The following is a 15,422-nucleotide window of genomic DNA, read 5'->3' as shown; positions in this document are numbered from 1 at the left end:
ACTGTAATGGAAAGTTAGGGCCAGAATTCTGTATGTTTTTTTTTTGATTAGTCTGGGATCCTGAAATTTTGGAAGACTGTGATATAGGACAGCAGTCAGTGTGAAAAAATAGAACTGTCACATGCCCAGGGCTAATGGTTTGTAATGGAATTGACTTAACTCTCAGTTGTGCAGTCATCTGTCTAACAGTCCTCTGTTCTGAAAGCAATTACTGTACCACTTATGAAAGCAAAACCAGAAACAAAAGCCTTGAGAAAGTTGAGAAGGATGGCATGACAACACAGCAGAGGAGGTTATTAAATACAATAGAAGGCTATTAAATACAATCCAAAAGGTAAAGTTCTGTGTCAGATAAGGAGAGCAGAGCAGAATATGAATCCTATCAGGCCAAATGAATGGAAGCATTTCTAAAAGAGAGTTTGAGAAATAACTTAGAAACATATAAAAACTAGCTTTAAATAGTTTTTCTCAGATACATTGGGAGAAGGAACATTGCTGAAGATTTTGTAGGCCCAGCAGACAATCTAGGTGTAAAAAGGGCTCCCAGAGAGGATAAGGCGGTGGCAAAGCAACATAAATGATTATTTGTGCTCAGCATGGAAGAATGTAGAGACGTATTCACTCCCAAATCCTACATGATGGGTAAATAGAGAATCTGTTTCAAATAAGTGTTACGTTGTAAAAAAACCCCCATTTTTTCACTTCCCTGGTTTTCACTTCCATGACCAGTGCTGAGATTTCCTTCCAGAAAGAACAGTCCTTTTGAACGCACTGCCATAGTGTGTGATACTGTTTGGAATTATGTGATAGCCCAAGCTATCTCTAATTAAAGGAAATGTATGTTAATTGCAGAGTAGGATCAGGAGGGGAGGGAGGGAAAATAAGCTGTGTTCCAATTTGCTTGTGTATTTCCTATCTTTGGCCTTAAGAGTTACTTAGAAGTAAGTGGAATTTTTGTACTGGGTGATTTGGAATGATCTGTCACTCAATTAATCATATGCTTCACATTTCTGATTGTGACAGTAGATCTGCATATTTTCCCTTTTTATACTTTTTCTTACTTTACGAGTGCTGTTTTCAGAGGTTGGTACCCATGTTTGGGCATGGATTCCTAGTGAGGTGAGTTAAGGTCGGAGCAAAAATATGGAAAGGTGAAAGATTAGAGTGGGTTCGGTGGGAATAGAGTTGAGAATGGACAACTGTGTTACTAGAAAATAATAAAAGTAGTTGCTGAGTTACAATTTATTTTCTATTTTCTTCATATACTAATTACATAGTTTGTAAAGGGTATGATTGTGCATAAAGGTAGCCAAAACTTGAAACTTGAGCAAAATGTTAAGGAAGTAATAAACTAATGCACAAGATTAGTTTTCATTCAGCCTGGACACAAATAGATTAGCCTCAGTAAAGCATATTTGTTCATAAATACTGTGCAAGGACGAGTAGAGCAGGAATATGCACAGTTGGAGTTTTTGCTTTTGAAGACTTGGGGCTTTCATTGGTATTAAAACAACTGGAGCTAACTGCTATGCTTTGGGGTGGAAGGGAAATACATATGTAATTTTATAGATTGTTTAGTTAAGACAGATATTATCTCTTTTTTATTGTTTTTGTTCATAAATGACACAAAATACTGTTTTTCTACTCTGGTTCATATTATATGTTTATTTTGCCTTTACATCTTCTGACCAGTTCCTGCCTTTCTGGCTTTTAGAAGAATATTAGTAAGTAATATTGCTACTTATGCTGTAGCGCTTGGTATGGTGGGGATTTACTTGGAATCAGATCATGGGTGGGATTGCAGAAGTGGTAGAGGCTCCAAGCCAATACTAAAGCTGCTTGGAGGCTGAGCAAACTCCCTGGGGTGTAGAGAACTACTGTAGGTGATATGAGAAAATGTTGTATGTAACAAACCACAGTGTGAGAAGCTGACACAAATTGTAGATGGCACCCTATGGTATGCCTGGATTTCACAAGTAGTCAAGGGGGAATAGTGTGAGAGGTGCCCAAACAGTGCCATTGTATGGAGAGAAGCACTGAGAGATCACTTAGGGAAGTGCAGTGTTACAAGACCAACAGTGCCTGATAATCATTTCAGAAATGCCATATTTAGGTATAGCAGTAGCAAAACTGGGACCATGAAGGGAAGAAATAATTGCAGTGGTTTGTTAAATGGGGCAGAGAAAAGGATATAGAAGAGTGCCAGGAAAAGAAGAGCAAAAAATGGGAAACAAGTTTAAGGGATGTGACCAGCTGCTGTCTGGGGTTCGTGTTGGGCAGCTTGCATGTGATGATCACAACTGGAGTATGACAATAAATTAAACTTCTTTCAGTTGCTTATTGCACCTTTTCTTATTGAATCCTTGTGTTTGCTGTGACAGCATACTCATAATAAAGTGTATTTGTTGTGCCAGCCTGTGACTTCTTGAATTTATCTCTTAATTTGTGCTTATTGTCTGTACAAGTTCTGCTTTCATTGTTTCTTTGGACACTGAACTCTAGTAGTGTCATATTTTTCTAATGTTACTGATCCTTTGGTCATTTTTTTATTCTTCCAATGCCTCTCAACTCCTTGAGAGGAAGAATAAGGGGGAAATTTATTGCGAACTGTGAAATTTCTTGGGGTTATGTGTATAAACATGCTTTCATGCTTCCTCCTTCCATGCATATTTAGTGTGCAGAAGTACTGCAAACTTCTTAATGTTTTTGAAAGCATATGCTGCTGCTCCTTATTTTGTGTAGACTTTATTAATATCACAACTGCTTTACCTGCTTTGATACACTGTATTCCTTTCAAATGTATCTCAAAAATGCTTGGAAGAATAATACATTTATGTAGTAAGTTGCCAACTGTGACAGTATAAGGCCTGTATACCAAACAGTAATGCTGAGAAATACTCCAGAGAGTTACCTTATCACACTCAGTACCTAACACCATCGGTGTCCCTATGGATAGCAATTATCCAGTATTTTATTAATTCATTTGGATTGCCCTATATTTCTGTAATCACTGGATTTTCTAAGAAGACCATTGTTGTGAGCGCCTTCATGCTAATTTGAATGTGTCTGTGTATGTAAATTGGTAGTAATTTCCTCGCTTCTCATGAAACCATTGTGTTTTAATAGATGAATTGCGAAAATTGAGTTGGTCTGGCATTCCCAAACGGGTTCGTCCAATTGCATGGAAGCTTCTTTCAGTAAGTTATCTTTTTTTTTTTATTTTATTCTTCCTCTGCATTTAGTACTAATAGCTTTTTCAAGTGTTGCAAATGATTTTGCATGAATTGTAATCCATCAGTGATGGTTGGAAACGTGTCTTGTGCTGAATTGTAATGGAAGTTATGTTCTTTTACTCACTTTCAGGATTAATCTATCAAATTGAAAGGAGGGGGATGAGAACCAGTAGTAAATCATGCCAGCTGTATATCTTTATTTTTCAGCCTGGCTTTCTGTGAAAGAAGGGCTTATGGTGACAGTGGCTTCTTTCAACCAGTTTTAATGGAAGGGTGGAGAGTTCAAAGACAAGTACATTCTTAACAGTTTCCTTGAAAGTAGACACATAGTAGGAAAAGCAAAGACTATCAACATCCTACGAAGGGCTTCATTCTGACTTGACGTAAAAATAACTGCAAGGAAGGATTAACACTGTAGTGAGGAAAAGCAGTGATAGCATCTATAGGTTTTTTGGCTTATTCTTCTATAGTGCTTTAAGATGAACAACTCCGAACCACTGTGTCAATTGAGTTGTGGCATTGGCTCTCCTGATGTCAGACCTGTGAGGCAGTTCAGAGACTACCTCATTAAAAAGCTAATCACTTTTTTGTGGTGTGAGTTTTTGGCTGGCTGAGCACTCTGATCTTTTCCTTATGGCCAGAGGATATTGCAATGGCTGTAGCTTGGGAGTAGGTTGGCTGAAGTACCATGGAGGTGTTTCAGTTGGGCATGTGGGAGAAGCTTGTGGAAATATGTGATTCACTGGGTTTGGTGTTACAGAATAGTATTTTTTTTTCATCTTGCTGTTTGCACAATGTTTAAAAATGTTCTTCTGCAAAAATGTAGTTCTTCATAGAGGTATTTTTCATGTCTGTCTTTTCAGCTATAATGCTTGTGATGACAACTGGTTAAGCATTTTAGCTGTTGTTTGTCTGCCTGTGGTTGGGAGAAAGTTTATGAGGCTATTTGTATAAAAAAGAAGCAGAATTCTCGTGATGTCTGCTCTCCAGAGGCTGTGAAAGACACATTCTCGGCAAATCTTTGTGCATTTAAGAACTGTTTAAAATTCTGAATTATACACACACGCTAGTTTAGCACTATCCAATTTCTCAGAGAGTAGACTTAAATAGCTTTGCTTTTTATAGAATAATTCTGTAGGGAATGCAAAGTATTTACTTCAGATTGACACTGATTTCCAGTGACTGAAAGAGTCTTTCTTGTTGATGAGTTCTACTAAATTTGCAGCTTAGTTCCTTCTAATGCTAAATGCAGATGCAGTTTAATAGTGGATATTCAAATATCCTGCTGTAATTGAAATTAAACATGGAGCTTACAATTTATTTTACTTCTGTTTCCAAAGCTATATGTGATTTTGGTTGTAAAAAAGGCATTTTTTTCTCTTGAAGTTTAGGATGTCTGTTTTAAAATCCTAAAAGTTAGAAAAATTATGGCTAACTCAAAGTTGGCTTTGAAATGTAGTAAGCTAAAGCATAAGCATTTTAAGTTCTGAATCAGAAGACTGACGCTGGGGTTTAGAGAGTTGGAATTATGCAAACTATAAAAATATAATATGAGCTGACTCCTCTTGCTTTCTTGTAAGAGCATAGGCTTTCCAGGAGCTTTAACTTAAATCCAGAAGTTGATTTTAATTTAGTATTCCTGGTCTAGAAAAATGCCTAAGTGTAGAGTTCTCTTGTTCTGTTGCTTTAGCAATTCCATAATCTGTTTTAGTTCAATTTGCAACTTCATCTTGCCATATCTCTGCAAAAAACTGCTTTCAGATTACTTTTTTTGTACTTTAGCAATTAAGTGGATTTTTTTGTTTTTGTGTGTAGGAGACTTATGAAACTGGCTTTTTTTGTTTGTTTGTTTGTTTTTTTTCTACCTCCAAATAGCAATATATTGAAAATTCTTAGCTTTTCTTAAGTAAGTCCTGCTGTGATTTCTTATGTATTATGTGGTCCTCATTTAGTATGTTTTGGAAACTCAAAGACAAGTCTTTTAGTAATCACTACTTTTCTATACTGTAAGTCAGCATTATCTTTCATCTTCTTTCCCAAGTGGGAAAGAAAAGTGCTTTCAGTTTTTTTGGTCATAAGCTCCACCATGCTTTTCTGGTGGTAACCTAATAGTGACCTACTGTTAATGTCCCAGGTAGGGGGGACTAATTATGATAATCCAGGGAGTGTTTAAAGCCAGGTTGGATGGAGCTCTGAACAACCTGGTCTAGTGGGAGGGTGGTTGGAGCTAGATGATCTTTAAGGTCCTTTCCAACACAAACCATTTTATGATTCTATACAGTCACCAAGAGCTCCTGGGGAAATACATGTTCCTAAAAATCAAGTGATATTTTGATTAAAGATGTGTTGCAATACCAAAAAAACAACCAGAAAACTGAAGAAACTAAAGTATAGTTATGGTTTTAGTATATGTTTGTTTCAAAATCATTCAAAAGTCTTATTTAAAAAGCCCGAACTCAATTTTTTTCTCAGGGAATGGAGTATACTTGGTGGTATCTGAGGCAGATGATGATTGTCTTGTTTGTAAAACCAGCATAGAAATTTGAATTCTAAAAATATGATTTCAGAAATTGATGGGTTATTTGTTACATAGTCAGCTTGTTAATAATGTTAACAAGTATTTTGATGAAGACAGTTTTTCAGTATAATACTCTGTTGATGTTATGCATGTCCACTGGTAACAACATACATATAAAAAAAAGGCATGATTTATTTTTAAAATATAGCAAAAATGTTAAGCACACTGTACCTAAACAGCAAGAAGAACTATACAGGCTCTTTCCTCTTTTGAATAACAAAACCAAAGATATGTCTGCAAAAGCCTTTGGAGGAAATTAATGACTAAACGGATTAAACTTTCCACCAATTTATTCGCTGCTGATACATTGCAAGCCTTCCCAACTTCTGAAAATAAAACCTAATTTGTAAAGTGAACAGGAAACACGACATGTTGAATGAAAGATTAGTTCAGTCTTTGAAACTGAAGAATGGCAAAAAGACTTGCTGAGAAAGTATTGGTGTGCCTCAAACAATCACATTTGATTTTAAAAATGAATTCTTTTCTAAAGCAACCAGCTAAGATTCCTACAGGGAAGAAACCACTACTGTTGAGAATAAATAAATTTTATTCAATGAAATTATTGAATAAATTCAATATTTAACACAAATCACTGGGATAGGATATTAAACGTCAGACAAAGTCTTTAGGAAAAAGTGAAGCTGGTGAGGTTTAAAGTACTTGGAACCAAACACAGGTCTGTGCATCTTAAAGGAACTCATTTTGCCAAAGAAAGTACTTCTTAAGGTATCTGAAATGTAATATGGCTTGTATACTTATTCTCCTGTCATTATAAATGAAGTAATTAAAGTGTACAGGAATAACATTTTTAATGCTTTTAATATAGTAGCATGGAATTGTATAGGTTGGAAAGGACCTTTAAGGTTGTGTAGTCCAACCATAAGCTCAGCACTGCCAAGTTCACCACTGAACCATGTCCCTAGGGGCCACATCTGCATGTCTTTTAACTACCTCCAGGGATGGTGACTCAGCCACTTCCTCAGGCAGCCTGTTCCAGTGCTTGATAATCCTTTCCATAAAGAAGTTTTTCCTAATATTGAATCTAGGCCTCCCTTGCTAATGTATATAATTCCTACTTAAAGGCAATTGAGTTAATACACAGTGTTTAAAAATTAATAAAATTGCTTCAATACTGTCCACATAGAAATTAAGGAACTTGCATGTTATTAAAGTTACCTAAATTTATTTGTCTAAGCTTTTCTCCTCAAAAATCAATACCATCTTAGTATTTTTGATGAGAAATTGCATTTTGGAGAAAAAAAAAGAAAAGGCAAAGAAAGAAACAGCTGTTTTTATAAGATGTTTGTATCTGAACTTTTATATGAGTTGGAGGGATTAGAAAAAATAGTTTAGTAAAGGATTATTTAGATTTGTGTGTGAGTACATGGCACTGTGTCAGTTTACTAGATCTCCTGTCACTTGTAATCAAATGTCAGCAGTGCTTTTTGTTAGTCAAAGAATAATATCTTTATAATTTCACTGCTTTTTCAGGGCTATCTTCCTGCAAATGTGGACCGAAGAGAAAGCACTTTACAAAGAAAACGCAAAGAGTATTTTGCATTTGTTGAACAATACTATGATTCCAGAAATGATGAAAACCATCAAGATACCTACAGACAGGTAGAACACCTGATTGAATTGACTTTTATCTACAGAACACTTGCTAAAGGACTTAAAGATTATTTTTGAACTTTGCTGCTGTTTTTCTCTTTTTCTTTAATCTTATCAGATAGACAGCCCTCTAATAATTTTCCTAAATTTTAGAAGAAAAATATGAAGTAGTTTTCATCTGAAATTCAAAATAGTGGATTTCTTTTAATGTTAGCATTTGTGTTGCCATGGTTTTCTGTTTAAAAATAGTTGTATTTTCAAATCTTTCATCTCCTGCTCAAACCCTCTTTCAAATAAGTGAAGATGGACAGGGAAAGTACAACAGTGACTGTTTCTTACTGGCTGCAAACTTCTGCATAAGAGGTTGAAACTGTATGTGATGTGCAATAAACACAGGGGTGTCAAACTTTCAAACTCACCCAGATAAGCAGATAACTTTTCTTGAAGTTTTGTATTGAAATGAGTAGTTTGTAACAATGAGCAATGATACTTCAGCCTTCCTTGGGACAGAAGAATCTAAGGTCTTTCAGCTTCAAGACTAATCTTAAGTAGCAAGAAGTATGTAGCATCACTAACATAAATGTTGTGAATAGAAGACAGAATCATCACTTGAGCACTCTGTTGCATTAAAGTTCTTTGTGAAGTTTGGAATAAAAACCTTAAGGAATACTGGTATTTTTGTGCTCTCTTCTTGATTGTCAGATACAGTAAAATAGGTGCTAAACTCTTCTTTCACCTTTGGACTTGAGGATCTTACAGGTCTTTTCCATCCTAAATGACTCTATGATAGTGGCAGTTGAATGTGCCTTCACAGAAGTAGTAGTATGTGTTTACTCATAATTACCCTAAGGTAATGAGTATTGCCAATATGATTGTAATTTGCAAATAATTAAAATGTGATGTAAGGATTCTAGAATGTGAATACAAATATATGTGTTTTTAAATTTTGCTTCATTGAAATATTAACTTAAAGATTTGGCTGTATGTTTTGAAATACAGTAAAAATCCATGTTGTCCCAAAAGTAATGATACAATGGAATTACAACTAATAGTGTAAACCAATAGAATTATTTTAACTATCATGTTGCTTAGAATTATTTAAGTATCATGTGCTGTTGGTTCCTTTTACAGTATTCTTCTTTGTCTAATTAGATCCACATAGATATACCACGCATGAGTCCTGAAGTTTTAAGACTTCAGCCCAAAGTAACAGAGGTAAGAATAATATATTTTCTTTTTGTTGGAGGAAACATTTTATTAATGAATCTGATACCACAGTTTGATTAATAATCAGTTTGATTACACTTGCTATTTTGACTTCAGAACAAGCTTAAAGAAATAAAAAAATTAGGACATATAAGTATAGGTTAAGAATAGCAGTGTACGTGTGAGTAATAAAAGCAAAGGCACCTCATTAATTTCCTGTATTGAATCTGTCAGTTTTTATTGTGTTGTTGTGCCCTTGAGGGTTTTTTTTCCCCCTTTTTTTCCTTTTTATATATTTTGTTAATAGTCTTCTTAAGTAATCCAGAGCATAGTCCTGTGGTTTCATGTATTTGTCAAAATTATTTAAGGTCTGGAAGTTCTTAGAGTGTTCCACTTGGGAAATTCTCCTTTTTGAATTTGTAGCATGACTGGTTTGAATGCCTTATCTGATTTTGCATCCTTGTAAGTTTTGTGTGTTGAGTACACTATTTAAATTGTTTTACTACTGTTACAACTATATAATTAATGTAAATATATAATAATGTGATTAAATGTGTTTAATGGTAAATATATTAATCAAATCGTTGGGGAATTGAATCTCATGGGGACTTTTCATTTTGAAGTGTATAGGTCATAAATGGCATTGATGGTGTGGATTAACCTTTTTCAATTATTTAGTTTAATTCTTCAACTTACTCTCCTTTCTAATGGTTCTGGTTAGACCTTCAAATGTAGTGCCATGAAGCTTCTGTTCATACAATTATAAATCTAAATAAAACATAGTCTGGTAGTTCATTGTGAGAACTTTAATGCAGAACTAGCTTTCATTTGGTTTTCCATTGTTCCAATTATTTGTTTAATGGCATTGCTCTCCCACACATTGGAGAATTGGTTTGAAGAAATGGCCTAGTACAGTGTTTCAAAAGAAAAACCTATAAATATAGGGCTTTCCCCCTGCTTTCTTCACGGTGGTGTTTTACCTAGGCTATTCTAGGGATGAATTGAGGAGTAGTATAAGTACAATCAAGGGACAAGAAAAAAGCGATACTGCTAAGAAATAAACTATTAAAGAAGTTAATTAGATCAGTGGGCTACTGAGAGAATGGGCTTGCATGTGTCTTTTCCTCTTTCTCTGTGATCTTAACCAAACTCTGCTTGCTTAATGCCATTGTAAAAAACATGCTGAAAGGGTCATACCACCCAGTTTCTCCAGTGTTTCTTTCTCTTGCTTTCTGAGTTTCTGGAGACCTGCCATAGCACCACCAAATCCCTCAGCCCCACAGAGATCCTTGCCTTCTCCCAAGGGCTCTTGCAGATAGGGTTTGTTGTTCCCAGAGCTGATTCTTCAAGAGAGAGAGAAGATTAGTGCTGGTCTCTGGTGAGCAACAGTCACTGCCACCTTTTTAAGGGGAGATTGCAAGGGCTATAAAGAGGAGAGGGCAATCAGAGTAAATGTCAAAGACAGGTTTTAAAGGATGACACTATGTGCAAAACCATTGTTGTTGTGGTTATTATGGTGAGTTTTGTACGTACTTCTGATGCTGCAAAGGTTTAGAGTGATGATACCACTACTGGGAAGAATCTTCCATAGAATGAGATAAGGAGACTGTAGTTGATGGAACTGGACAAAAGCACTGGTTAAAGCTTCAGAAAGACAGCACATGTGTAAACCTCACAGTCGCCTGACTTAAATTTTCAATTGCTGCTATTCCAATATTTTTACTGTTCCTGGTGGTATCAGTCTCTGTTGCCAAAGAACTTTTAATTAGAGTTAATAAGGCTGTTTTAATTTCTTATCTGATCTCAGAGTTTGGTTTCTGAAATAAAATGTTGCAGTTTAGTGAAAGGTATTTTGAATCTGATGTGCTGAAATAACTAGTTATTATGTGTTCCTTTTAAAATCAGTTTAAAGTGTTTATTTTTTATGGGAGTTGAATGGATCCTGAGTGAGGAGAAGGTAGTGTTGGAGCAAGGATTTAAAGGACTAAAAGTGACTTAATAGTGTACCTGAAAAAGGAGAACAGAAGAGTGGGAGGTGCTCTTTCATATAGTGTGGTCAAGTTATTTTAAAGACTACTTATTATTTAGTTGTAATAAATTTGATTAGCTAATGAACTGGTCTGATTTATTATCTTTTCTTACTTTACCTGTATTTTGTTGAAATGGAAAGCACATGGCTGTGTACTTCCTATCTATGCTTGCATATTATACATAATAATTTCAAGAAAACTGCACTATTTAAAATAGTTCAAATTTTGTCCTGCTTCACTTTTTTTTTCCCTTTCCCTCCTCTACTTAGAAAACAAAAATCAAATTTTCAAAAGCTTTTGAATTAAGGCTTTGGAGGTTTTGAAGTTCCTCTGAGGTGGGAAAACCCACAAGTAATTCAAACCTTCATTTAAGCTGATGGATTCTTTTCTTTATGTATATGAATATAATTCTTGCTGTAATTACGAATGAGAGTCAAATTCAAAAGAGAATAATAGATTGGTAATGACATCTCATGAGATGTACTGGTTCACAGTAGAAAAATAATTCCAGATTTTGTTGCTGGTTTGGAAATCAAGATGGGTTCCTTTTGGGAAAGTGACCTTTTTAATGAGTCCTATTTGAATACAGTCCTGAGTGTTGTATAGAAACTTAAATCAGCCTGCTGTTCAGGTTTTCAGTGCTCATTTTTATTGATTCAGAACAGTAAATGAAACTTTATGAAAATGGATAGGAAACTGAAAATGCTATTCAGTGTGTATTTCAGAATTTCTGATTGGAAGCGTTTGGGGATATTAAAGCTGATGTGCCATCACTAAGTGGTGCTTCCTGCTCAAAAATATAACACCCCCTGTCCTCACTGCCCCAAACAAAGGCAAACACCATCCTCCTCATACCTGGATTTTAAAAACATTTTAAAATCCATAGGCTTCTCAATTTGCAGTGCAAACTGTATCTTATCAGGTTCTGAGGAAATGAAAGATTAGTGGTACAAATTTGTGAATTTTTTTGACTTCAGACATACCTTACTGAAAAAACACTATGTTTATAGTTTCTGCAGTGGGTATTTTGATTGATTGTTCTTACTGAATTTGGTTGGTTGTTGACTGTGCATGTTTTGTAGCCCCATCACACCATGAGTTTTTTATTTAGACTAGTGCATAATCCTATTCTGCATTCTGCAATTGCTACTTTAATAGGTTTCTCTAGTCATCTCATTCTGATTTTTGTTTTTTGAGAAAGTTGTTCATATTTGCAGTATGTTAAACAAGTCCTTTTTTAGAAGTGAAACACAGAATGATAACTCTCATAATACTGAGAAACTACAGTTGCTGAAAGTAGAAGTGGCAATGGACAGAAGCAGGCAGAGTAGCTGTGAGCTAACCAACCTTTCTAGATTGGCAGTTTTCCAGTAATAGTAAAAAATTACATAAACAACTGTAATTTCATCAGGGTATGATTATGTAAAATGTAAAAGCATGTTGTAAATGGCTGAGTGTAAAATCTTTATACAGTTATTGATAGACAATGAAACACCACTGGCTGTTGCTGAAAGGGCAGAGGTTGGGGTTTTTTTTTGATTTAATATGCAGTTCTTGTTAAAATGCGTGAGATGACAGAACTAGTACCAAGAATTTGTAGCTAAAGGAATAAGCATTTTAGCTAATGGAAACAAGAGGCTTCTGTGGAGGATTTGTTGATGAATACTTCCCTTTTGCCTAATCTCTGAAATCACACTACCCAAAAACTGAATCTCATTTGGGGTTGTAATGATCAGACGTGAGCTGTCTTAAGGTTTGTTTTTCAGTGCCCACCAAAACTTTTTGTAATTACTGTTATTGACTGTCTCCCCTGTTCTGTGAATTTTCAGCCAGGGAAACATAAAACCTGGAGGACAGTTGACTCTCAAAAGGAAGCCTATAGGAGAAGGATAGATGTTGATATTTGAGGCTTGTTTTCAAAGCAGAAGGTGCAAATATATTTCAGCTTCAGGTAACTTATGTGGAAGCCTGTGATGGGAATTTCAAGCACCAGGATGTGAGTCCTTTATGCTAAGACCTTTCCTTACTGAAAAATAACTGCAGGAGGACTTTTAAACTAAATAATTAGTCTTTATTTAAAATTGAATTAGAACAGTCAGCTTCTTAATCTAACAAAAACTTAAAGTGAGATTGAATATAAATAATCCTGACTTCACAAATGAACTTCCTCCACCTTTTACATTCTTTCAGGGCAGGTCTTTCACTGGCTTTCTTGAAGCCTGAGCTTTTGTTGACTTCTGGAGTTGCAGCAAACCACAGAATACTTTGGGTCCTTCCAAAGCGTCTCCTTCTTTTAGTATAGAGGCCAGATCTGAAGGGCTATATAGTTTGTGCTCTCATGATTGAGCAAATCTTCTTTTGTTTCAGAAAATTTTATATCCCTGATTACATGCCTGTAGTTAGGACAAAGCATGTAGCAGCTTTCACTCTGCTGCTTACTTGCTGTCTGTCAAAGGCACATAATATCTCCAGAAGCAAATAATTGAGGCAAGATACAGCCTGTCACAGACCTAAATGGAGTCAGAAAAAAGTTCTTTGATTTCTGTGCTCTCTTCTCATGCTGAGATAGAGTTTGGCCTCATGAGCTTTTGCAGATCCTAAACTTCAGCTACACATACCTAAACTTCAGTTTACAGAGTTGAGAGGGTAGAGTTCTGTGATATGGCAGGCAGTTGCCTTATTTCTACATTTCCTGATTGTTTCAGGTTTTTCATTAACTAGTATGCAGATGCATGAAGTGTAAAACTCCACACTGGAGTATTAGGCAAGCTTAACTTTCATGGAATCTCTTTTTATGGGTATGTTATTTAAAAAAAAAATTTAAACTGTATCAAGTCCTTCTTTCTGTTACTTAGGGATAAATAGAATATTTAGTAGAATACTTCTTTCAAAGGGATGGAAAATTATGGGAAAATAATTTCATATTTCTTTCCCTTGAGAAAAGAGGAATTTTATATTACTGGAAAAGCTCCAGTGAATAAGAGCTACTTTGTATTAAGTACTGTAACTAAATTATATACTAGGCTGGTTTTAACATGTGCTAATACCCTGAAAATGCTTCATTTTGAAGAACTGAGAAGCTGACATAGCATTGGGAGTTGGTTATGAATACAAGTGTTCATTTATGCTTTTGTATGCATGGCTTTTATGCTGCTTAACTCCATGATATTAAGTTTATCTGCAAGGATGTTTTCAGCATCCTCACGAGGGGAGGCAGATGGGCAGGTACCACTCTCTTCACTCTCATGACCAGTGACAAGACTCAAAGAAGTGGCACAAAGCTGAGGTGGGGAGGTTTAGGTTGGATATCAGGAACAGGTTGAATCACTCAAAGAGTGGTTGAACACTGGAACAGGCTCCCTAGGGAAATGGTCACAGCACCAGCCTGACAAAGTTCAAAAAGTGTTTGGACAGCACTCTCTGGTGCATGGATTGATTCCTGGGATGTCCTGTACAGGGCCAGGAGTTGGACTTGGTGGTCCTGATGGGTCCCTTTCAACTCAGGATATTCTGTACTTTTATGATGTTATGATAATTTACAAATGTCTTGTTTAAAATGTGCTGATCACTTGTTAAATTAAAATGATGGTTTCTTTAACTCTTTTTCAGATCTTTGAAAGAGTTTTGTTTATCTGGGCAATACGTCATCCAGCCAGTGGATATGTTCAGGGCATAAATGATCTTGTTACTCCTTTTTTTGTAGTCTTCATTTGTGAATACATAGGTAAGATATTTCTTAATAATGAACTATGAATTAGTATTGGTTTTGAAACATCATTTTTGTTTTAATCTAACAGTTTGGATGAGCTAATCAGAGCATAATTTGATACATGAATTTTATCATAAATGTTTGTAATTATAAACCTGTGTTACTTTAAATATATACTGAGAAGCAACCACATTTTGGGTAGTCAGTGAAGTTCAGGAACCATCTTGATTTCTGCTTAAGAAGTCTTCACTGTTTTATTTTCTCTTCTAATTTATGGGTTTTTTTGGAAACTTTATATTGTACATATGAACCGTACAACAGGAACAAAACAAAAAATGCCTGCCCTGCGGGGAAAAACCCCACCAAAACAAAAAAAGGAGCACATGAAACATGGGTATTTTAAAATCAGTTGTGGGGAAATTGAAATAAAAGGAAACTATTAAACTGCATCTGTGACTGAAATAATGGCATCCTGGAATTAGGGTCTGAAAATTAAGACAACAGTAATCACAGCATTGGTAACAATGGTAGTGTCAACAATTCAATTTGTGTTAAGTTTTTGTTTTATGTGTGAATATACTTATGTGTGAATATAATTAGATGTGGGTTAAATCTTAAATTTACAGATTTGTATTTAAGTTATAAGCAATAATAGAATGACTGACTGTTAACAATAAGTCATTAATAACTTGGGTATAACTATGGATGTAAAAGGTAAGGTTTAACAGTAAAAATGATAATGTTAATCTGGTTTGAATTGAAATTGTTTTCCTTGTACTTGTGTTTATTATAGAATTTAAGTGTTGTGTATGTAAACTTGAGCAATGCCTTGTCTTCAGTGGGGCTACCTATGGTGGATTCTTCCTACCTTGTCTTTGCAAGGTATCCATAGGTGTATTACTCCAGGTTGATTAGTTTTAATGAAGGACAGATTATCCTTGAGTGGATGATAGACTATCCATTTACTCATTTGCATGGCAACACCTCTGTTGCTTTGTTCATTTCTTGTTTCATAGGGGGACGTTTCATTGCTAAGCAACTAATGAGACCTACCG

The 15,422-nt window shown here is 35.3% G+C and overlaps 1 protein-coding gene across 2 annotated transcripts in view; it reads left to right on the top strand.

Annotated features, from left to right (window-relative positions):
• TBC1D22A (TBC1 domain family member 22A) overlaps nt 1–15,422 on the top strand; it is a 140,596-nt gene that overhangs the window by 18,124 nt on the left and 107,050 nt on the right. For both annotated transcript variants that reach the window (XM_059847286.1, XM_059847287.1), the window contains exons 5-8: nt 3,127–3,197; nt 7,303–7,431; nt 8,575–8,637; nt 14,268–14,382. In XM_059847286.1, coding sequence (XP_059703269.1) covers nt 3,127–3,197; nt 7,303–7,431; nt 8,575–8,637; nt 14,268–14,382 — 378 coding nt within the window. The remainder of the gene's footprint in view (nt 1–3,126; nt 3,198–7,302; nt 7,432–8,574; nt 8,638–14,267; nt 14,383–15,422) is intronic.

The sequence above is a fragment of the Haemorhous mexicanus genome, chromosome 5 (assembly GCF_027477595.1).
Source record: "Haemorhous mexicanus isolate bHaeMex1 chromosome 5, bHaeMex1.pri, whole genome shotgun sequence".
NCBI lineage: Eukaryota > Metazoa > Chordata > Aves > Passeriformes > Fringillidae > Haemorhous > Haemorhous mexicanus.
The sequence above is the reverse complement of the archived record's forward strand: the minus strand, read 5'-3'. Positions and strand labels throughout refer to the sequence as shown.